The following is a 26,197-nucleotide window of genomic DNA, read 5'->3' as shown; positions in this document are numbered from 1 at the left end:
TTATATCCCCTAATTTGTAGATAGTATGTCTCTTTAAAGAGGAAAACATTCTCCTCTAATACAATTTGCAATAATTGCATCAAAAAAGTAATTTGTGTTGTATTTGCAGTTAGGAGGTGGCGACAGGCTTCTATACCAAGTTCATGTGGAATTATAGTGTATAAACTTGAAATATTCCAAGTGACCAGAATTGAGTCCGTAGATACGGTCAAATCTCTAATTTTCAATAAAAAATCACATGAATCTTGTACATAAAACTTAATTTGTCTAGTCAAAGGTGAAAAACATTTATCCAAATACCTAGCCAATGAGTCTGTAACAGACCCAGCACCGGACACTATAGGGCGACCCGGAGGGTCATTAAAATTTTTATGAATCTTAGGTAACATTTATATGACAGATGTAATGGGAATCTTCGCTAATAAATATGACTATGTATCACCATCAATGATTTTATCATCTAGTGCTCATTTTACCACTTTTTTAATTTGATCTTGTATGCAAAATATTGGAATTGCATCAAGATGAGTATAAAAGTTTAATTGTCTGATAATTGTCTCATTATTTCTTTCTCGTATTTAACAGTATCCATAATAACAATGGATCCACCCTTGTCGTCAGGTTTGATAGTTATATAACGCCTAGCAAACAGGGAGGCCAATGCTAATTTTTTCCTCATGATTCAAGTTATTTTGTGAATGATCTACTATCAATCAATCATGTAAGAAGGCCTTGATTTCCTGCTCAGTTTTCTTTATAATTAATTTTACCGCTGCTACTGAAGTAGGAGGTGTAATGTGACTCTTATTTCTCAAACCCAGTTTTTTTTATAGACAATAAAGCAACAGATGAACTATCCACATTTGGTCGCAAGGGAAAAAAAAGGCTTTCAATCTGATCTGTCAATACAATCTATACATATCCTGCTTCAATACAAAATCATTCATAAATTTTTTGGGACAAAATCCCAAAACTTTATTTAGCAGCCATGATTCAATATCAGTTAATGGAGTGGAAGATCTCAAAGTGGAGTGGAAATCATCATCTTTCAAAAACAATCACCTTTTATCTTGTAAAAAAATAAATAAAGAGTTATTACAATTTTTAGCAAAAACTTTTTTGTTTAAAATTATACTTTTGCCAGCTTATAATTAATAGACATGCACTGCCAAAAAATTAATTTGTTTTCATTTTAGTTTCTGTCGTCTTTTTTTTGTTTGTTTGTTTTTCGGGTCATTAGTTATGATCACAATTCGTAAATTAGAAAATTCATAAATTCGTAAATTCAAAAATTCGTAAATTCAAAAGTTCGTAAATTCATAAATTTGTAAATTCGGAAATTATAAAATTAGAAAATCCGAAAATAAGAAAGTAAATCTGAAAATTCAAAATGGAACAAATTAATAATAAATATTAATTATACATTTTTTGTTGTTTATTATTAATTTGTTACGTTCAATGTGTTCAGATATGGCAATCGTTATTTTGGATAATTTGCAGTTTCAGATGAATTTGTATTTGTTACTTTCACTAACAGCCAACTTTGAAAGGAAATTCCAATACCTATAATTAATTAGTTAGTAATAGTTAAGTTACTTCAGGTTTTCAAATTTTCTGGTTTTCAGATTTTCTCATTTCAAATTTGCGAATTTCGAACTTACGATTTTTTAATTATTCAAATATATATTTTGAATATTCTGAAAAAAATGTTAAACGGGTTTTCGTTAATTCAGATATTTCCGACTTAACAAATTTGTCAAAATTCGTTTAAAAAACGAATTTGGAATGAAACAAATTGCACGTGTCAAATAATTAAACAAACAAAAAAAACTGTACGAAATAAATACCCTTAATGTCCTCCAAAACATCAGGAAAGGGATTTAAATAGGTAAGTTATTTATAGAGTTTTTTTTCAATCCAAGTTATTTGAATATCCTGAAGTCACAAAGGTGTTAAACCGCTCTGTCATGCAAACTATTGAAATGGAATTCTGGTTAAAACATTTTTTATTTTTTCAAGATAAATTGTGGACCCTGTGAGCTAACAATACTCAAGTACCCTCATTCCTAAATTCAGTAGATTTCAAACACACAACATTGATAACTTTAACTGATCAGACAATCATTTTCAGAATCAAATGCTCAAAAAAATAAAAGTATATATCTACTTTAAAAATAATCTCATATACTTTGGTCACAACATAAGAGACTATAAATCCCTAAATACTATAATTTAGAATTTTAGATGGAAGACTTGGGTTCATATCCACCATATTGACCAATACAGAGACTTATACAGAAGGACTTATGCCCCATTCACACGGTCGGATTTTCCGACGGAAAATGTGTGATAGGACCTTGTTGTTGGAAATTCCGACCATGTGTAGGCTCCATCACACATTTTCCATTGGATTTTCCGACACACAAAGTTTGAGAGCAGGATATAAAATTTTCCGACAACAAAATCCGTTGTCGGAAATTCCGATCGTGTGTACGCAAATCCGACGCACAAAGTGCCACGTATGCTCAGAATAAATAAAGAGATGAAAGCTATTGGCCACTGCCCCGTTTATAATCCCGACGTACGGGTTTTACGACACCGCGTTTAGAACGATCGGATTTTCCGACAACTTTGTGTGACCGTGTGTATGCAAGACAAGTTTGAGCCAACAACCGTAGGAAAAAATCCATGTATTTTGTTGTCGGAATGTCCGAACAAAGTCCGACCGTGTGTACGGGGCAATACAGTTACAGGTGATATTATACAAGTCTCACTTTATATTATAAATATATTATATATATTATAAATAATATAATAATAATAATAATAATAATAATAATAATAATAATATATAAATAATATTGTAAATATATTATAAATATATATTTATATTATAAATTGTGTATAATAATAATAATAATAATAATAATAATAATATTACAAAGTCAGGATATTTAGCATTTTATAGTAAATCACATAACCCACAGACTTTGGATTTTCCTTAACGTATTTCATGAACAATAATAACTTCTTCAGCTATTGTCAAAAAGTGTGGATCTATTATATAACAACAAGTTGCAACATATCCTTACATATATGAACTGCCTTATTATTTGTTTTGCTTTTAAATGATTCTGTATTGGTCAAGATGGTGGATGTGAACCCTCGTCTTCAGCCTAATTTTAATTTTTTTGAGATTTACGGTCTTATTTGTTATGAATAAAGTATACGAGATTGTTTTTAAATGTGATTTATGGTCGAAGCCCTTCAAGCGAGACAGATATGAACCAAATAAACAAGCGACAAGACTTACAACATAACATAGACCTGAGGTGTGCCTTGGTCTGCTGGCCGGTATGCCAAAAAGGGGGGCATACCCAAGATAAGTATTGGATGATTGTGGAGAGAAATGTGCTGAGAAGTGCCCCAAAAAAGGGGAATGGGAGGGAAGGTATCGCGCACTGGAACTGACAAAGACCACAGGTGAGGGGTCTGCTTGAATACCCCCCGGACTCCTCTCATTAATTCAGGCCACCATACTAAAACATTTTTTGGTAGACAAAACAGTCAACAAATTTTAGTGAGGTTTAGCAATGCATGCTGAAACTGCTAAATGTGGCCTGGGCATCCAGCTTACATTGACCCCCTTGGTAGTGAAAGGGGGATAAGTAGAACTGTGAAAACCTGACTTGTTCATGTTTTATTAAACAAGTTACTGAAACCTCTAGTCAAGTGAAAATGACCTAAAAATGAAAAGTGTCAAATTTCACAATTTTTTATTTTCTGCATCAAACCCAAATGAACTTTAAATGATAAAAAGACCTTTTAAGTGCGTCCATGAAATATTTGTTCCTCAAACTCTAGATCAAAGGGTTAAACAATGGGTAATGATGGCGAATACGACAGTTTGTTTGAATTGAACTTTTTGCCGTATATGGGAACCAAATAAAGAAAAGATTAAAGAGCAAATAACTGATGAAGACGACCATAATGTGTGATGTAAAGATGCAGAATTGAGTGTATTGCCAGAGGTCTTATTTGTATTGCAGATGGTACCCATTCCGCTTCCAAAGGTCTTCTTCACTAACATTTGGCTAATCTTCACAAACTTTGTCTGTGTCAGGGCTGGGCTCTCAGCAGCTCTCTTCTCTGTGCTCAGGCTGCTCAACTGTTGGATAATTGTCAGCACTCATGGTTTCCACAGTGGCTCACCTGGTAATCATTACCTGCTCATCAGTCCCACCTACAGACAGCCCCTTCTGGATATTTAAACTGCCTTGTTCATTCCATTCCTGCCTTCGCTTTGGTCAACACATCTGGAGATTCTCTGCTGTGTTCCTGTTAAAGACTTTGCCCAGCTGACATCCCTTCTGGTTCCTGATCCTGTTCTTCTGCCCCTGACTATGCTGATCTCTGGTTTCCTGATTACTGGCTTGTCTGACTATCCGCATTGGCTTCCGATCCTGACTTCTGTTTTGACTATGTTTACTGATCTGTACCATTTTTACCATTGCATTAAAATGTGTGATTTTTACGGCATTTTCTGTCTCAGTCAGATTCATGGTTCCTGACAGTCTGGCAAAAATCATAGCCCAGATTAACCTAATCATATTCTTACTTGAAAAAGGTGGGCTAGGTCTCCCTAATTTGAGGAATTACTACAGAGCAATAGTGTTAACTAGAGTCCTTAAATGGAGACATCCAGCTACTCAAAAACTTTGGGTATTATTGGAAGGAACTTTGTCTGGCCGTAATTTGGCTTATGTCCCTTGGGTTCCCCAGCCTTACAAAGGTTTCTCTGATTCAACCTCCTTTCTTACCATCCACACAATGAAGCTTTTGAATGCTATTAATTAACAGGGAGCTCTATCTCTGTCTATCCTCTACTTTTGTTAGGTGGCCTCTTCCCCCTGGGTTTATCCTTGTCTTTTTTTTAGGTCTTGGGCGATGGATGAAGATACTAAGTTTCCTTAAGTTTTTGCAAGACAGGAGAATGCGCCTGTTGGGGGAACTTGTAGATGCAAATGGGAGATTTCATGCCACCAAAAGAAAGCTCTATTTTTGTGAAAAAAAATGATCAAAATGTCATATGAGTACATTGTTACATGACCGTGCAATTGTCATTCAAGGTGTGAAAAGCTGAAAATTGGCCTGGGCAGGAAGGGGGTGAAAGTGCCCGGTGGGCAAGTGGTTAAGCTTGCTTTTTGGGAAGCTTAATGTGGCTTTACGCACAAAAAAAGTATTTATCGGCGTATAACATGCACTTTTTTCCCCTTAAAATCAGGGGGACATCGTGGTATATGCCGATCCCTGCTGCCTCTGAGGGGAAGGAGGGACCGAGCGCCACCAAAATAGATCGAGCCGAGTGTACTGTGTACTCGGCTAGGCTTGGCTCTGCTCGGCTCCATTCACAGTCACGCCCAGTCCCGCCATTGGACCTGTGTTATGTCCATCATAGGAGCCGGGTCAAGAGGTGGGACTGGGTGGGACTGGGCGGGACTGCGAGACGAGCCAAGAGGAGCTGAGAGGAGCCGAGTACACAGGACATCCGGCTCTGTAATTTTAAACAATCATGCTGCAAATTACACTGGGCAAGGCTGCAAATGGCACTGGGCAAGGCTGCAGATGACACTGATAAGGCTGCATTGTTGGGCATTTAAATGTAATTTTTTTTTCCTTAAAATTCCCTCCTAAACTTTGGGTGCGTGTTATATGCCGGCGCGTGTTATACGCCGATAAATACGGTATTTGTCGGAGAAATATCCACGCTTGTGGTTAATAAACAAAAGCTGCTGAACACTTCCTCTGATACAAAACACTTAAATAAACATAAAAAGTACAAACAAATCTTAGATGTTAATAAATTTAATCCAAATTTTACACAATGTAAGATCTTTTCTATTCCAACATGTTCTCACAAATTGCTAAAACACTCCAAAAGTTATTCACATTTAACATTTTACAATCCTAAAGCATGTAACAAGAGCTAAATGTTACATTAAGCCAAATGTTTTAGGTAGACATGTGCAGAACGGAAAAATTTGTTTAGTTTTGGATGAATTTGATTTGTTTCGGAATTTAGTTAGTTTAGTTTTGTTTCATTTCATTTAATTTTGTTTTGTTTATTGATTTTATAACGAATTCCAAAATTTCGGAACGGCCTGAACCATATTCGGCCATGAATTCAACACCACATGCCCTCAACATGGGTGGGTGCTTTGGGGCAGTGGGTAGACACGTGCATTTCATTTCATTCCGAATCAAAATCTGGATTAATTTTTCATTATTCAGAAATTCGGATGCATCTGAATTACAATAGTAACAAATTTAAATGAATCGGAAAGAACGAGTAGAATCGAAAAAAAAAGGGGACGAAATTTGAATCAAATCAAATTTGAAAACAAATTCAAATTGAATTCGAAAACAATTTGAAAACAAATTTGAATCGAATTAGAAAAAAATAGGAATCAATTTTCTAAAAAAGAATACTATAAAATAGAATATAAAATAATAAAGCAATAGAATAAAAATAAAAGAATAATAAAGAATAGAATATAATTTAATAGAATGTAATAAAATAAAATATGACCATCTTCTGAAATTCGAATTTTGAATAGTATAAATTTGAATTCGAGAATAGATTAGAAAAGAATGCAAAACAATGGAAACTAAAATAATGGAAAATAATAGAAACGAAAAACAATAGAACTGAATAGAATAAAACATAATGTATATTACATTTTATTCTATTCTGTTCTATTGTTTTTCAATTCTATTCTTTTCTATTATTTTTCTATTCTATTCTAATCAATTCTATTCAAATTAGAATTCATTCTATACAAAATTCGAATTTCGAAAGATGATTATATATATAAATTTTATATATGTAACCATTTTCCGAAATTTGAATTTCATGTAGAATGAAATTGAATTAGGATAGAAAAGATTAGAATAGATTCATTTCCTATTCAAATTCGAAAAAAAGTTGACCGAATTCAAAAATATTCCATCAAATTCAAAATTAAAAAAAAAAATCAACCACATTCGAAAAAATTCTACCGCATTCTAAAAAGTTAACTATATATAACCCTTTTCTGAAAATCAAATTTTGGATAGAATGAAATTGAGCTCAAATAGAAAAGATTAGAATAGAATAGAAAAGAATGGCATAGAAAAAACAATATATATCATATTTTTTTTCTATTCTTTTGTATTGTTTTTCTATGCTATTCTTTTCCAAAAAATTCGATCAAATTCAAAAATGTTTTAAAAAAACCAACCACATTTGAAAAAATTCTACCACATTCTAAAAAGATAACTATATATAACCATCTTCTGAAATTCAAATTTCGTATAGAATGATTTTGAATTCAAATAGAAATGATTAGAATAGAATAGAAAAGAATAGCATAGAAAAACAATAGAACAGAATAGAAAAAAATATTATATATATATATATAGAGCTCTCTCTCACTATCTATATATCTATATATATATAGATATATAGAGAGAGATATAAAGCCATTGTCCGAAATTCAAATTTCGTATAGAATGAATTTGAATAGAAAAGATTAGAAAAGAATAGAATAGAAAAAACAATAGAACAGAAGTTCTATTGTTTTTCTAGTTTATTATTTTCTATTATTTTCTATTCTATTCAAATTAATTCTATACAAAATTCAAATATAGGAAGATGGTATATATATATATATATATATATATATATATATATATATATATATATATATATATATATATATATATATATATATATATATATATATATATATATATATATATATATATATATATATATATATATATATATACCATCTTCCTATATTTGAATTTTGTATAGAATTAATTTGAATAGAATAGAAAATAATAGAAAATAATAAACTAGAAAAACAATAGAACTTCTGTTCTATTGTTTTTTCTATTCTATTCTTTTCTAATCTTTTCTATTCAAATTCATTCTATACGAAATTTGAATTTCGGACAATGGCTTTATATCTCTCTCTATATATCTATATATATATATATATATATATATATAGATAGTGAGAGAGAGCTCTATATATATATAATATTTTTTTCTATTCTGTTCTATTGTTTTTCTATGCTATTCTTTTCTATTCTATTCTAATCATTTCTATTTGAATTCAAAATCATTCTATACGAAATTTGAATTTCAGAAGATGGTTATATATAGTTATCTTTTTAGAATGTGGTAGATTTTTTTCAAATGTGGTTGGTTTTTTTAAAACATTTTTGAATTTGATCGAATTTTTTGGAAAAGAATAGCATAGAAAAACAATACAAAAGAATAGAAAAAAATATGATATATATTGTTTTTTCTATGCCATTCTTTTCTATTCTATTCTAATCTTTTCTATTTGAGCTCAATTTCATTCTATCCAAAATTTGATTTTCAGAAAAGGGTTATATATAGTTAACTTTTTAGAATGCGGTAGAATTTTTTCGAATGTGGTTGATTTTTTTTTTTAATTTTGAATTTGATGGAATATTTTTGAATTCGGTCAACTTTTATTAGATTTAGAATAGAATAAAAAAAGAATAGAAGAGAATGGAATAGATATACAAAAGAACAGAATAGAATAAAATATAATATATATTATATTTTATTCTATTCAGTTCTATTGTTTTTCTATTCTATTCTTTTAAATTATTTTCTATTCTAGTCTAATCTTTTCTATTCAAATTTGAAATCATTCTATACAAAATTTGAATTTCAGAAGATGGTTATAAAACCATCTTCCAAAATTCAAGTTTCGTATAGAATAAATCTGAATTTGAATATAAAAGATTAGAATAGAAAATAAAATAATTTAAAAGAATAGAATTTTTCAAACGCGGTACAATTTTATGGAATGCGGTCAATTTTTTGTTTTGAATTTGATCAAATTTTTTTGAATTTGATCAGTTTTTCAAATTGGGTCAAATTTGGTCGAATTCCAAAAACAAATGCAACTAAGTTAACTAAACGTATTAAGTTAAATAATGAATTGAAATGAAACAAAACTAGACAAACTTTTTCATCCTGCACATCTCTAGCAGTGGTAGCTCTGCCCCCTCACCCCAAAGCACCTTGTCCCCATGATGGGGACAAGGGCCTCTTCCCCACAACCCTGGGCTGTGGTTGTGGGGGTCTGTGGGCTGTGAGCTTATCGGAATCTGGAAGCCCCCTTTCACCAAAAAAGTGTAACAAGTGAATAAAGACACCATATGAGCTTTTTTACTATTCCTTTATTAACCAGTTCAGCCCCGGAAGGTTTTACCCCCTTTATGACCAGGCCATTTTTGCGATACACCACTGCGTAAAAAACATCCAATAAAAAAATCTAAAAAAATCTAATTTCCTCATAAATTTAAGCAAATATGTATTCTGCTATATGGTCTTTGGTAAAAAAAACCCAATAAGTGTATATTGATTGGTTTGCACAAAAGTTATTGCATCTATAAACTATGGGATATTTTTGTTGACTGTTTATTTTTTTATTGTTTTTACTAGTAATGGCGGCGATCAATGATTTTTAGTGGGACTGCGACATTGCAGCGTACAAATCTGATACCAAGTGACACTTTTTTGGGGGGGAATGCTGTGACTGAAGGAAAACAGGGATCCGTGTTTCTGCTTAGCAGGAACACAAGATCTCCATTTTTCCTCCCTCACATAATGTTGGTCTGCCCTGTTTACATAAGCAGAAGCACCTTTTCTGCCTTTTCCTCTGAACGATTGGGGGGTCCAATCACAGGAGGAGTGGGTCGACGGCATCGGCGCACTTGCCCCAGACCTCGTGCATGAAATCACGTACCAGAATGTCATTTCGCGCAGCCAGGCCACCCTGCCACAGTATATATGCAGTGGACGGTCTGGAAGTGGTTTAAAAAAATGTTTTAGGATGTCCCTGTTTTAGGATGTCCCGGGAAACTCTCCTTGCCTCATTTAATAACCTTTCCAGATGCCCAGATCTCCTTGCCTTTATTTAATAACCTTTCCAGATGCCCAGATCTCCTTGCCTCATTTATGAACCATCACAGAACAATCTCTACATTTCAGTATTTAACTTACATTTCACTATCCCGATACTTCCTAATATGGCATGCTGCTCAGTTCTTCAAGCCGATCCAATCAAGAGCTTCTTACTCCATATGACTTTTCAAAAAAAAAATTCTTTCATCTCTGTATACTTACCCTCTCTGTTTAGATTCACCTAAGATTGGTCAGTGGTAGGAGCAGTGCAAACATGACCTTCCCAATCTGGATAGAAAGGACTGGGAAGACTTGAAATTCCTCCAGGAATGAATTGATCCAGATTAAAATCTTACATAGGATCTCATCCCAAAGGTCTCCTAGCTGTCCTCATTGTTGGGTAGCCCCATGGAACATATTTGCACATGTTTTGCACTTGCACCAAATTGCATCACTTTTGGACAGCAGTATATGGTACTATAAATACTTACTTGCAACTGACCCTGCTGATATCTCCTGCATTGGCCCATCTGAGTATACACAAGGATGAGCAGAGACCTCATCACACTAAATTGCTAATTTCATAGTTAATGTATTATGATAAGAATGAAATCCTTTATTGAAGGGTCTCACCCTTACCACCCAAAGTGTCTTCCAGGGAACTGTCTGTTAATGATGCTTTGCCTATGTATAAGTTGACCTACATAAACAGAAATTGAAAAAAAAATTTAAAAGATTTAGCTGCCTTGGATGGATCAGTAATGGGTCTACACATGACTCTCCTGGTAAATTGGAGTCTCCTTGTCTCCTTCTTCCCCCTTCCTACCCTGCCCCCTTCTTTCTTCCCCAATCTTCTTGTCCCTTATTCCAACCTCCCTTATCTGCTGATTTATCTGAAATGAACCATCCAGATTGGCTTACTTGCTATTTGGGGTGCATCACAAATGCTATTTTTGTATACTTATTGCCATACCTTTAATATTGTTTGGTTGTTTATGTTACTTATGACACATGTAATAATAAATACATCCTTATGTATGAATAAAATAAAAAAATAACAAAAAAAAAAGGAAAATGTGCTAAACTTTGATGGATTTTGGGATGCGCTCCTCAGAAAACATGAGTTTTCCACAAAGATTTTCTAATTTAATGATCTTTTTTGGCATTTAAAAAGTCCTATTGATTTAGTAAAAATGGGTTTCTTTTTTTTTTTTCTACTGTAGGAGATGCTGTATAGAATGATCACCCATCCACCCACTGAGTACAATATATTGCTTATCAACCATAAAGATCCAACAAATACCAAAACCTACATCGGGGTTCCTGTACTTGGGAGAAAAAGGAGAAAATGATTTGGTTAAAATATTTGAACAAGTATTATACATTGCTCATAAATCAAACTAAAACTGCATTTTTTTCAGATTTTTCTCTTCTTGTCAGTTTTTAAAGAATCTGATCTAAATATTTTTAATTTGTTCTAATTAATACCCTTATAGATGCATAAAAGTGGAACACATTTTAGTCACAAAGTTATTTTGAGGATAATCAAAGTGTATTGAAACGGCTACATTTGGTCTGTGGGTTACAGTGACCCCTGGTCATGCAATTGTAAGTACAAGTATGAGTCCCTGACATGTTTACATTTTATAAAGGACATTACTAAGAATTTTAAACAACTGAAAATGTCCCGGAAATAAAAAAGTGTCAGCATTTACAATGATGTTTTCATCATGATGCCTGGATCAACTTTAAGTGATAATAAGACCTCATAAGTGCCTCCATAAGGTCCTTGTTCCTCAGGCTGTAGATCAGAGGATTCAGCAATGGGTTAATGAGGGAAGATATGACTGAAAACAGTTTGTTTAAAATGACCATATCACTAGAAGTGGGAACCAAGTAAATAAAAATTAAAGATCCATAAAAGATGAAGACCACCGTACTATGTGATGAGCAGGTGGAGAATGCTTTCCTCTTTCCAGTCTTGCTACGGATTCTAAGGATGGTACTGAAGATAAAGGCATAGGGAAGAAATGTCAAAAGAAAGGCTCCCAATGCAATACTATTACTTAAAAGGAATACAGCCATTATGTTTATGAAGGGGTCAGTACATGTAATTTGATATAGGTGTGGAAGGTCACAAAAGAAGTTATGGATGGAAGATGTTCTGCAGAAGGACAACCTGAGCAAAAGTAAAGAATGAACCAAAGAGACAGAACATGCTACAACCCAGACCAGAGAGGCCATATGAGCACAGACCCTCCAAGACATAATTAGTTTATAATGTAGAGGGTGGCAGATGGCAATGTAGCGGTCATAGGACATAGCCGAGAGCAAGAAAAGTTCTGAGCAAACAAATGAGATGTAGAAGAAGATTTGGGCTATACAGGCAGGAATAGATATTGAACGTCTTTTTGTTACCAAATCAAAGAGCATCCTTGGTGCGGTCACTGATGAATAGGACATGTCCAGAAATGCCAAGTTGGCAAGAAAAAAATACATTGGGTTGTGCAGATGGTAGTCAGTGAGGACCAAGAAAAAAATAAGAAGGTTTGTGATAAGAGTCATCAGATAAATCAGAAGGAAGAGCACAAAAAGTCCATTCATGGTCAGTGGATGGTCTGATAGACCCACAAGAGTGAAAAAGGAAATCTCTGTCACATTTCTCATATTATTCTTTTTTTTTCCTCTGTTTAAATTTATAGACAGATCTGGGGTTTAAAATGAAAACCTGTACGGTGTACCTACACATTACACTCAGGTTTACATGTAGGCATTTTTACCAGCGAATGATTTATTCTCATATAAAATGTTAGCATTCCCCTCAGGACAGTCTGCTGGGCTGTAAGAACACAAAGCTGAAAGTCTCATAAAAGGTCTCCTAAGATGTAATTTATAATACCTTGGGAGCCCCTTTTCTATAATTGAGTACAGTCTTTAAAATTTGAATTTAGAATCCACTGAAAGTGTTTTTACCTTTTTGTCAACTATTTAATTTATTGGTTAGTGGACAGAGTGATATAAAACACTATAAAAACAACTTTGAAAAAATTTTATGAGGGTTGTCGTTTAAAAACATAGTTGAATCCTAAAGCTGATAGTCAGTAAGGAAAGTAAATGACAACATTACAATGATTGAAAAGTGAAGCAGGGATGAAACTTCCAGATATATATTTATATTACCTGGCAGGGCGGTTAAAACAGCTACAGACATGGATAATACAGTAAAGAGAAGGAGGAGTGGAAAAGTACCTATTGGAAATACTCCAGGTAGAGGGTTTAGTGGTAGGATTGGAGGCACAAACAGCAAGGCTACCTAAAATTAACCACTTCAGCCCCGGAAGGATTTACCCCCTTAATGACCAGGGCTTTTTTTGCGATACGGCACTGCGTCAATTTAACTGACAATTGCGCAGTCATGCGATGCTGTACCCAAGTAAAATTTATGTCCTTTTTTTCCCACAAATAGAGCTTTATGTTGGTGGTATTTGATCACCTCTGCAGTTTTTATTTTTTGCGCTATAAACAAAAAAAGAGCGACAATTAAAAAAAAAAAAAAAAAAAAAATATATATATATATATATATATATATATATATATATATATATATATATATATATTACCTTTTGCTATAGTAAATATCCAAAAACAAAATGTAAAAAATAAAAACAAATTTCTTCATCAGTTTAGGCCAAAATGTATTCTTCTACATATTTTTGGTAAAAAAATCACAATAAGCGTATATTGGTCGGTTTGTGCAAAAGTTATCGCGTCTACAAAATAGGGGATAGATTTATGGCATTTTATTTTATTTGTACTAGTAAAGCTGGTGATCAGTGATTTTTAGCGGGACTGCGAAATTGCGGTAGACAGATTGGACACTTTTGGCACTTTTTTGGGACCAGTGACATTTTTACGGTGATCGGTGCTGTAAAAATGCACTGATTGCTGTGTAAATGACGCTGGCAGGGAAGGGGTTAACATTAGGGGGCAATCAAGGGGTTAACTGTGTTCCCTAGGAAGGTTTTTCTAACTGTGGGACTGACTGGAGAAGGAGAGAGATCGCTGTTCCTAATCACTAGGAACAGCTGACCTCTCTCTCCTCCTCTGTCAGAACGGAGATCTGTTTGTTTACATTGACAGATCCCCATTCTGGCTCTCTGTGGAGTGATAATGGGTGTCCAGTGGACACTGCAGCCGCCGGCCACGCCCATCGGCTTTGGCACCGTGGGATTTATTGCATAACGTAGTGCTATGGCGATTCACGCAATAGAGCTGACCTGCCGCCGTATAATTGCAACGGCTGGTCGGCAAATGGTTAAGATCCCCATGTTTACAATGGCATGAGTGGTGTGGAAAGAAGCTAAGGGAATAGTAGGGTTTAGGGATATATCCCAGGAAATTTCCATATGGAATAATCCATCATTTGAACAGCTGAGAGGAAACCAAGATGGAAGCTTCTGGAAACAGAAAGGTGAGGTTGTATTAGAGCAGTTGTAGGAACACATTTGAATGCCGGAATAAACAACATGATATAGCACATAAACATTTTAATAAATATTTTAAATTAAGACATGCCTTGCAGATGCAATTTGGCAAGTATAATCTTAAGATATCAAAATACCCCCTTATAGGAATTCTGAAGTCACAGGGGCCGAAGGGACTGATATCAATATTGTACTCACTTCTATTACAAGCTAAAATAGGAAAACAACCATCAAGACTGGGTTCACACCATGGCCGCATGTGGCTCCCAGCAGGGGTCCGGTGCATCCCGGTTCACCATATCAGGTCCGATTTCAGTCCAAATTTTTGACTGAATTCAGACCTGAAACAGACCGAAAGACGCACAGGGCTCCTGTGCAAATTTGCACCAGAGCTGGAGTGGAGATATGTGAACCGGCTGCATAGAGAGACGGTCAATATCTCCTGCTATTGCGAATTGGATATAGGGAACCCACATCCAATTTACAATGGTGTGAACCCGGCCTCAAAGCAAGAGACAAATGGCAGGCTTTGATCCCAGAAATAACAGATATTGAATGGGAGGAGATATGCTCCTCGCATTTGTTGGTATCCCCGATAGATAATAACAAGATTACACAATTGTATATAATGCACCAGATATATCTTAGCCCCATTAGACTATATAAAATGGGTAGAAGGCCAACATCAGAATGTTTGCAATGTCATCAAGATGAAGCGGATTTTGGCCATTTGATTTGGTCATGTAGGGAGGTAAAGGGATATTGGAGTGAAGTAATAAAAAAATTATCTGAAATGATTAAAAGACCAGTGCCTTGTACCCCTGAAGTGTGTGTGTTGGGGGTGTTGAATGATGAAGAATGGTCAGGACATGAAAAAAATATTTTTGAAAAAAACACTTTTTTAGGCTCGAAAGCAAATTGCTAAAATATGGATGCCAGTTATAACTCCTTCTATCAGAGAATGGATGAATGCAGCTAATCATATCATAGCATATGAAAAACTTATCTATTAAAGTAGGGGAAACCTACAGAAATATCAGAAAATTTGGAGTAAATGGTGCAGTATGGAAGGGACTAGTGAGAGTCGATAAACAGAATGATTAATGTAGAAAATTGTAAATTTAATTTTTATTATTGTATATATTTTTGATATGTAATAAAGAGTATGACAAAGTAAAAAAAAAAGAAGGAAAGTAAAAAATTTCCAGGATCAACACAGTTTGGTAGAAGCAACAACAGTCCAAAATTCAGAAACATAAGACATAGGTAGTTGTCTTAGGGCTAGTTTACACTTTGCTTCAAAACAAGGCTTCGGACAGGCTTTGTTAAAGCTCTCTGAACACCAGTCAAAGCTCCTGTCACTAAATGAAATGGTTAGCTTACAGTCCTGTTTACACCTTGCTTTTGCTTGGTGCTTCAGTGGGGCTTTGATGGGGCATCCATGAGGCTTTGGTGGTGTTTCGATGAGGCTTTGGTGGGGCTTCGATGAGCCTTCGGTGGAGCTTCAATGAGCCTTTGGGGAAACTTTGATGAGGCTTTCTGGGGCTTCAATGAGGCTTCAGTGGGGCTTCAATCAAGCTTTGCTATAGACTTTTATGGAGGCTTTGCAGATGCTTTGAAGCACAACTAAAGCGACATAGGGTATAATTTTGATGCATGGCCGAAGCAAAGCACAGCAAAGCAAAAGCAAGGTGTAAACAGGACTGTAAGCTAACCATTTTATTAGCAGGATATGTAGCAGGAACACAAGATCTCCATTTTTCCTCCATCACATAATGGTGGTCTGCCTTGTTTACATATGCAGAACCGCTGTTCTGCCTTTTCCTCTGAATGATTGTGGGGTCCAACCACAGGGGGAGTGGGTCTGTGGCGCCAACGCATGCCTCAGACCTCGTGCACGAAATCACGTAACGGAATGTCATTTTGCGCAGCTTTGCCACCCAGTATATATGTGGTCAGCGGTACGGAAGCGGTTTCAAAAATATTTTAGGCATCCCTGTTTTAGGATGTTTAATAACCTTTCCAGATGCCCACATCTCCTTGCCTTATTTATTAACCTTTCCAGATGCCCAGATCTCCTTGCCTCATTTATGAACCATCACAGAACAATCTCTACATTTCAGTATTTAACTTCTACATTTCACTTACCTAGTCGGAATGTTATTCCGATACTTCCTAATACAGCATGCTGCTCGGTTCTTCAAGCTGATCCAATCAAGAGCTTCTTACTCCATATGACTTTTCAAAAATTTCTTTCAGGAGCAGTACAAACGTGACCTTCCCAATCTGGATAGAAAGGACTGGGAAGACTTGAAATACTTTCAGGAATGAATTGATTCAGATTAAATTCCTACATAGGATCTCTCCCCAAAGGTCTCCTAGCTGTCCTCATTGTCAGGTAGCCCCTGGAACATATTTGCACATGTTTTGGACTTGCACCAAATTGCATCACTTTTGGACAGCAGTATATGGTACTACAGTATAAATACTCGCGACTGACCCTGCTGATATCTCCTGCGTTAGCCCATCTGAGTATACACAAGGATGAGCAGAGACCTCATCACATTAAATTGCTCATTTTATAGTTAATTTATTATTGTTAAGAAAGAAATTCTTTATTGATGGGTCTCGCCCTTACCACTCAAAGTGTCTTTGGGGGAACTGTCTGTTAATGATGCCTTGCCTATGTATAAGTTGACCTACATAAATAGAAATTGAAAAAAAAAACATTTTGAAAAGATTTAGCTGCCTTGGATGATAAGAGAGAAATACTTTATTGATGGGTCTCCGTAAAAATAGCTTGATATTGCAAATGCTTTGAAATGATGATGATTGCGAGACAGATTTCTTAATTATGTCTGAGTCAGCTTAAATCAAACTGTGTGATTTATTGTACACACAAAAATAGGAAAATAAGTACAATAGTTGTACGTTAATACAAAATAAATGTTGCTTCAGATAAGTTCAAAGATATGAAATAAAGTTGCTTCTAAGTAAAGTTAAATACATGTGCTCCTGGTCTTCTTGGATTTTAAAGATGGCCGATTAACCCTTTGTATGCTGAAGAGCAGCTGAAGAAAGTCTGTGTGCTTTTGAAGATGAATGAAAGGAGAAAGAGACTCTCTGGCTTTCATATAAAGATTTTTATAAACTTTAGCATTCTTTGTTTCAAAATGAGCCCAAAAATATCCACTCCCTGAATACTCCTACTCCTCCTTTCCAAGGGTGGGGGTCAAGAGAGAAGAAATATGAGACCAACATCTGGCTTAACTTTAAACACAGGAAACGGGTGAGGGGCAGCCAGACCGTCTTAGAATGCATCTTTCAAACAAAATATCAGAAACCTTTTAAAAACATATATAAGATTTATAATCTCAATCAAATGTCTCGACAGCTTCTAGAAATTGAGAACTTAGTTCAAATGTCACTATCTGTAAACCATTAGCTCAATAGACTCACATTCACACTAATAAAGGAGAACTCTGCAGATATATATATATATATATATATATATATATATATATATATATATATATATATTAAAGCCGAATAAAATTTTGAATATTAAGAATATAACATTCCCCTCTGAAATATGAATAATAACCATATTTCATGTTCTAATCATCCATACATCATACATGTCACACATACTCTGTCTTTGATCTAATATTTCCAGATGTATTTTCATATGTAACTGAGTTTGCAACTTCAAAACCCATTTTTCTTTTAAGCTTATTTTGCAATAAATCATCTTCTCTCCTGATTTCATTTCTAATTTGATAATATATTTTTTTTCATTCTAAACATTAAACATAACTGGAATATAATGAATAACATAATAATAATAAAAAGAATAACATTAGGATGTGGTAAAATGTGATAAAATATTTCCTGCTGCTGAAGTTATTGAAGTTTTTCCCCAAATTGATACACTATTACTGAATTATTTCCTGAAAATTCTAACCATTGATGAGATATTTCTTGCAAATGACCTTGCTCGTGTTTAAACAATATTTCTGCATTCTGAAGTTACTTAGCTAAAGCTATCAATAAACCTTTATCCTTTTAAATTACATTTGCCCATTTTCCCACAGAAATTCATCTTTCTGGGATATATTGTATTGTGTGGGAAGAGCACTTATATTTTTCATAAGCATATTTGTTAAATTTGTTCTCAAGCCATTAACATTTATTGCTACAATGTTTCCTTCTATACAAGCCTTGATTTGGGTTTTCCGTATTTGTACAAGAAGAGAAAAAAAGTTTTAACCCTTTCTGTATCTGACATGATCTGAAAACAAACCTTCTTTTTATCTACAAGAGTAATTAATTCAGAAATCGTTTCAACTTTTTCTATTCTTGCTGAACATAATGTATGATTATGATAACTAGAATGAAATATACTTTTGTCTTGATTAGGTAAACAGATAACTTTAGACTGGAATTGTAAACACAATGACAGATCTATTTGTTCTAATTCAGAATTTTCATTGTTAAATGCAAAATCTGTATACTGTAATTTATAGTATAATAATTGTGTATTGCTGACCGGTAATCCCAAGACAGTAATTGGAACCAAAATTTGTTCTTTCCCTGCTATTGGAATCATAGAAGGACTATAACATACACCCAGATTGCATCCTATTAATTTATTTACCCATAAATCTGTATGATTTATAGCATATACATATTCTCTGGGTAAATTCTGTAAAATGCCAAGAGGAGTTATTCCACTCTGAAATGCTTGCGCAATTATTTTAAAATTAGTGGAACATTTATTCTGGATCTCTAAGCATGCTCTGGCTATATGAGAATGTTGTTCACTTGTCATTAAATTAAGAGTAATATTTTGAAGATGTAAAATAGATGGACCCATTATATTAGCTGTTTTAATAACCATATTTTCTAATATTTCATTTAAATGTCTTTGTATTTTAATACCTTTACTCCCCACTAAACCAGCTGTTTCAAGATCAGACTTTAAAGTATTGATATCCATACTATTTGTTATACTCCCAATTGTGCCAATCCCTCCTAAAATACCTTCAACAATACCACGCTTATTTCTGTTATGATTTCTACTATTAATTCCAAACCATCTTTCAATACCCAATTCCATATTAACCAAATGTCCTTGACATTGTGGAAACATTGTAGAAATGTTCCATTCTGAAACATTAAAGTTCCACAATATAATAACAAACTTTCCCTCTCTCAAAAGAGTTCTGTATTGGAAATGATTAATCTCAAATTGATTCACAGGAACGCTTTTCTTATTAATACATGGAGTTTTCCTTGGAGACATTACAACAACACTTGCCTTAGCACATTTCATCAGATAATTTCCTATTGATATGCAACATTTATATATACCAGTATCATTCAAAGATACATTGATTTGTTGATAAACAAATGTATCATTGATTCAATTCACACTACCAAAAATTATTTTATGAATTATAATAGTAGAACTGTGAAGAAAGCTACCCAAAAAATCACCATTCCTTTTCCAAGTTAACAATGAATTTTAAGGTAAATATATTTCTGTATTACATATCAAATGCAAACTATCTTTGTCTTCAATTATTTTTAAAGATTGTGGAAATATTTTAATTTCTGGAACAATCATATCAACCACAGAAATACTACTTTTTAACCTTTATTTGAGCTAATTTTCTTGTTACTTTAAAATCCCATGTTCTTACAACGTCCCCCTTTTCATCTCCAATTATATTTAAATGTTCTGGATCTAATATTTTTAAAAAACATTGAAAAAGGTAATAAAATTGATCTAAAGGATAAAGTATTTTCCCAGATCTTGACATAGTATTAGTAACATCTCCAGACCAAATTGTTGAATCATTACCATTTAAACATATAGACCAAAAACTCCTTCCCAATATATTACATTCAAAAGTTCCAATTCTGTTGTTTTATCTATAAGATCCCTGCATTTTAACAAAATTAGTTTTGGACTCTATTTTAACTTTGATTTCTATATTATTGCCATGAATAAAATACAATTGCATACAGCAATCATATCCCTGTCCTACGCATACATATCCATACAAATCTTCAGCTGTATTAATATCAACATTTCTAAAATCATGATTTTTGTCATTTGCATTAATATCAATATCTTTATCATTTTAATCCTCCATATTGATATCAGTGTTTTTATCATTTGTTCATCTGTATTAATATCAATGTCTTTATCACTTTTGTCATCTATATTGATATCAATGTCTACATCTCTTTTGTTACTGAATAATGTCTTTGTTGTGTAAATCTTCAATGCTGTTAACCTCAGCATAGCTGGAACAGTTTGTAATATATTTTACCACAGATAAAATTGTCACTAGAGAAAAGATGAATCCTGTGATGATGATAAGTCTTCTCTCTTTGAAACTTTTCTTTTGTTGTGCTGACATCTTTCCTTCTTTTTGGAATCCATGATTTCTCCAGGTTAGATTTTTATAATTCATTCATAGGAAACAGAAAAGCAGCATCATTTATCTTGTAATATAAAGTTTACATTGGTCAGTGTGTACCCACGTTTTTTGTTGTCTACGTGCATTTTTCACTGAATTAAGAGGTCCATGTACCTGTACCATTACCCCTTGAACATCCAAGATGTCAAATGGACCTTCCCAATTACTTTGCCATCTGCCACTTTCCCTGAAACTTTTTATCATGAGTTGACCTCCTTTCTCAAACTTAGAAAATTGTGGAGGGACCATTTTTTGCATACAAGTAGTTGCATGTGGCAAAATACTGTTCAGATTGTCCTATGACATCTGCAACCATTTTGACTTCTCTATTGCCTCTCTTTAGGGGGGAAGACTAAAGAAGTTCATTGGGAAACACAAGTGGCATCCTTCTTCCTGTCATTAAATCAAAAGGAGAATACTTTGTAGCAGCAGAAATTGTGCTTCTTACACTCATTAAAATGAATGGATCAACCCAAGTATTTCTGTCTAACAACATTTTTGCAATTCTGGACTTGATAGTCCTATTCATTCTCTCCACAATACCTGCAGACTATGGATGATATGGTACATAAAAACTCTGTTCTATTCCCAAGATTTTACACATTTCCTGCATGATTTTACCTGTAAAATGGGATCTTCTGTCACTATTGAGGTTTGCTGGTATACCCCAAACTGGAAAAACATGATTAATCAACATCCTAGAAGTTGTTAAAGCATCATCTTTGCGTACTGGAAGAATCTCAATCCACTTTGAAAAAATGTCAACTAAAACTAATGCAAATCTGAATCCATTTTTTCCTGATGGTAATGGTCCTTTATAATCTATTTGTATAGAAGACCAAGGTCCATTTGCTGGAGGAATTTTTTGTAAAGGAGGTTTCTGACCCTTTGGTCTAGGATTCACTTGTGCACAAATTGGACAAGATTTAATTACACTGTCTACTGTCTCTTCCATTTTGTCCCAATAGAATTTCGATCAATTTTTGCTTACCAATGTGACCTAAACTGTCATGGTTGAATTTAGTGAATTCCACCTGTAGGTGTTGTGGTATAACAGGATGCAGAAACCCATCTAAGTCATGATACAAGATCCCTTTTTCACAAACAAAGGAACATCTTATGTCACCTGGAGAAGAAGAAAAACGTGACGTGTCCCTCTTTTGTTCCTCTGAAAAAGAAGGAATCTGTGTCTGTTTTCTTCACAACATTAATTTAAACCATTTCAGGTTGAATCACTAATTCTCCATGCAAAGCTGCTTCCTTTGCTAATATGTCTGCTGTTCTATTTACCTACAGATAACTCACTATTATCTTTTTTATGTGAATCAATTTTTACAATAGCATATGCAAGAGAATTACTCTCTGCAAGGTCAAAAACTGATTCTAGTGTCTCTTTCTGCACAAGAGTCTTATTGGATGAATCTACAAAACCTCTACGTTTCCAAATAGGTAAGTAATCAGTAAGAGAACGAACAACATAGGAGTAGGCATGGGCCGAACACCCCCCTATTTGGTTTGCATCCAGAACATGCAAACAGGCAAAAAATTTGTTCAAACACATGAACATCATTAAAGTCTATGGAACACGAACATGAAAAAAAGTGCTAATTTTAAGGTTAATATGCAAGTTATTCTCATAAAAAGTGTTTGGGGACCTGTATCCTGTCCCAGGGGACATGTATCAATGCAAAAAAAGTTTTAAAAATGGCTGTTTTTTCGGGAGCAGTGATTTTAATGATGCTTGTGGGGATGAGGCCCTTGTCCCCATCAACATGGGGACATCCTCCCCATGTTGAGGGCATGTGGCCTGGTATGGTTCAGGGTGGTGCTCTCTCATCCCCCCTCTTTTCCTGCATCCTGCCAGGTTGCATACTCAGTTAAGGGTCTGGTGTGGATTTTTGGGGGAACCCCACACAATTTTTTTTTAAATTTTGGCGCCTAGTTCCCCTTAAAATCCATACACTTCAGGTCTGGTATGGATTTTTGGGGGGAACCCACGCCTTTTTTTAATTTTGGCACAGAGTTCCCCTTAATATTCATACCAGACCTTAAGGGCCTGGTAATGGAATTTTGGGGGACCCCCACGCATTTTTTTTTCATTGACTTTCAATGACTTTTATGTATTATGTATTGTTGGCTCCAACAATTCATTATTAGCTGGCACTAGTGCTAGCACGTTTAAATGACTTTTTTTTCTTTAAAAATGTCATTTTGCTCTCGGACTGTTCTAAACACGGGAAACATGTGCTACTTTACAGGCATACTATAGCAACCCCCAGGTATGAAATTTAAATGAATATTTCACTTTTATTGTTTCACTTTAAGCATTATTAAAATCACTGCTCCCGAAAAAACAGCCATTTTAAAACTTTTTTTGCATTGATACATGTGCCCTGGGGCAGGACCCAGGTCCCCAAACACTTTTTGTGACAATAACTTGTATATTAACCTTTAAAATTAGCACTTTAGATTTCTCGCATAGACTTTTAAAGGGTGTTCCGCGGCTTATCGAATTTGCCGTGAACACCCCAAATTATTCGCTATTTGGTGAACGGGCGAACAGCCAATGTTCGAGTCGAACTCATGTTTGACTCAAACAGATAGCCCATCCCTACATATGAGCTATCACTATAAATCACTAGTGAGCCTCTATTCTCTTCTTTGTCAATTGTCAGTACTGTTTTTTACTGCTTCAAGTTCTGCTCGTTGAGCTGAAAAATGTCCTGGCAACTTGTGTTGTATGGCAAGATTATGCTTTGGATACCAAATTGAATACCCACTGTAATAATTATCTGACATACAAAATCTCGAACCATCAACAAATACAGGTTCATCAATTTTCTCTGCCTCTCTATGAAAGAGAGCAGAGTGTGTTTCATGGACTTCACACAAACATTCATGTTCTATCCCATTGTATTCCATCAACTGAGGAAGGATATACTGTAATTGTTTAGGTGACAGAGCCAACAACCATTGAGAAAATCTTTGGTTGGAGACTCCTGGAACATTTTTCTCAAAAAGAAACTTCAAGGTACTATGTGGGGTTTGTAAAATGATTTTGTTAAATCCTACAATATGCTCTGTTGCTTTTACTGCATAATGCACACCCACTAATTGTCGAACACATTCGTCTAATCCCCTCTGTACTGAAGTAAATAAACATGAAAAATATCCAAGGTTTCTCCAATCTTGTGGTGCCTGTTTACCACTGTCGTTAATGCAGGGGCTGACTGTAAATCATTTTTCAACATTTCAAAAGATTTTTGCTGGACTTCTGTCCAGGGACCAAATTCATTATCCTCTGTATGTTTTAACAAGTCATATAGCGCTTTCACCTTCTCTGCCAATGACTCGATAAAATCTCTGGAAAAATTTACCAAACCTAAAAATTGTCTCAATGCTTTGAATGTTGTTGGTACAGGTAAAGATGCAATAGCCTCTATACGTTCCTGTAAAGGCTGCTTCTTCCCTGGACCAATCATGAGCTGAACTTTGCATGCATTCAGCTTGAGACCTTCTTCCTGCAGAAGTGTCAACAATTCTGCCAGGATAGTCAAATGCTCCTCCTCATTTTCACTTGAAAGAAGTATGTCATCTACATACTGAATTAAACAATTGGGTCTAGAGAACCTTGATAAAACATTTGCCAACGCCTGATGAAATATAGATGGTGAACTGTGATAGCCTTGCGGAAGTCTATTAACCACTTGAGCCCCGGACCATTATGCTGCCTAAGGACCAGAGGTCTTTTTCCAATTTGGCACTGCGTCGCTTTAACTTTTAATTGCGCGATCATGCAATGCTGTACCCAAACGAAATTTGCGTCCTTTTCTTCCCACAAATAGAGCTTTCTTTTGATGGTATTTGATCACCTCTGCAGTTTTTATTTTTTGCGCTACAAATGGAAAAAGACAGAAAATTTTGAAAAAAAATGATATTTTCTACTTTTTGTTATAAAAAAAATCCAATAAACTCAATTTTAGTCATACATTTAGGCCAAAATGTATTCGGCCACATGTCTTTGGTAAAAAAAATGTCAATAAGCGTATATTTATTGGTTTGCGCAAAAGTTATAGCGTCTACAAACTAGGGTACATTTTCTGGAATTTACACAGCTTTTAGTTTATGACTGCCTATGTCATTTCTTGAGGTGCTAAAATGGCAGGGCAGTACAAAACCCCCACAAATGACCCCATTTTGGAAAGTAGACACCCCAAGGAAATTGCTGATAGGCATGTTGAACCCATTGAATATTTATTTTTTTTGTCCCAAGTGATTGAATAATGACAAAAAAAAAAAAAAAATATTTACAAAAAGTTGTCACTAAATGATATATTGCTCACACAGGCCATGGGCCTATGTGGAATTGCACCCCAAAATACATTCAGCTGCTTCTCCTGAGTAAGGGGATACCACATGTGTGGGACTTTTTGGGAGCCTAGGCGCGTACGGGACCCCGAAAACCAATCACCGCCTTCAGGATTTCTAAGGGTGTAAATTTTTGATTTCACTCTTCACTGCCTATCACAGTTTCGGAGGCCATAAAATGCCCAGGTGGCACAAACCCCCCCCAAATGACCCCATTTTGGAAAGTAGACACCCCAAGTTATTTGCTGAGAGGCATATTGAGTCCATGGAATATTTTATATTTTGACACAAGTTGCGGGAATGTGACACTTTTTTTTTTTTTTTGCACAAAGTTGTCACTAAATGATATATTGCTCACACAGGCCATGGGCATATGTGGAATTGCACCCCAAAATACATTTAGCTGCTTCTCCTGAGTATGGGGATACCACATGTGTGGGACTTTTTGGGAGCCTAGCCGCGTACGGGGCCCCGAAAACCAATCACCGCCTTCAGGATTTCTAAGGGCGTGAATTTTTGATTTTACTCTTCACTGCCTATCACCGTTTCGGAGGCCATGGAATGCCCAGGTGGCACAAAACCCCCCCAAATGACCCCATTTTGGAAAGTAGACACCCCAAGCTATTTGCTGAGAGGCATGGTGAGTATTTTGCAGCTCTCATTTGTTTTTGAAAATGAAGAAAGACAAGAAAAAACATTTTTTTTTTTTTCTTTTTTCAAATTTCAAAACTTTGTGACAAAAAGTGAGGTCTGCAAAATACTCACTATACCTCTCAGCAAATAGCTTTGGGTGTCTACTTTCCAAAATGGGGTCATTTGGGGGGGTTTTGTGCCACCTGGGCTTTCCATGGCCTCCGAAA

At 34.8% G+C, this 26,197-nt stretch overlaps 1 protein-coding gene across 1 annotated transcript; it reads right to left on the bottom strand.

The window, feature by feature from the left end:
* Positions 1–11,722: 11,722 nt before the first annotated feature.
* LOC141102322 (olfactory receptor 1J2-like) lies at positions 11,723–12,667 on the bottom strand. Its single transcript, XM_073591280.1, has one exon. It carries the CDS (start codon positions 12,659–12,661, stop codon positions 11,723–11,725), a length of 939 nt encoding a protein of 312 aa, XP_073447381.1. The 5' UTR covers positions 12,662–12,667.
* Positions 12,668–26,197: the final 13,530 nt, after the last annotated feature.

Source organism: Aquarana catesbeiana, linkage group LG07 (assembly GCF_042186555.1).
Source record: "Aquarana catesbeiana isolate 2022-GZ linkage group LG07, ASM4218655v1, whole genome shotgun sequence".
Taxonomy (NCBI): Eukaryota; Metazoa; Chordata; class Amphibia; order Anura; family Ranidae; genus Aquarana; species Aquarana catesbeiana.
Note: the sequence above shows the minus strand (reverse complement) of the source record. Positions and strands in the feature narration are given on the sequence as shown.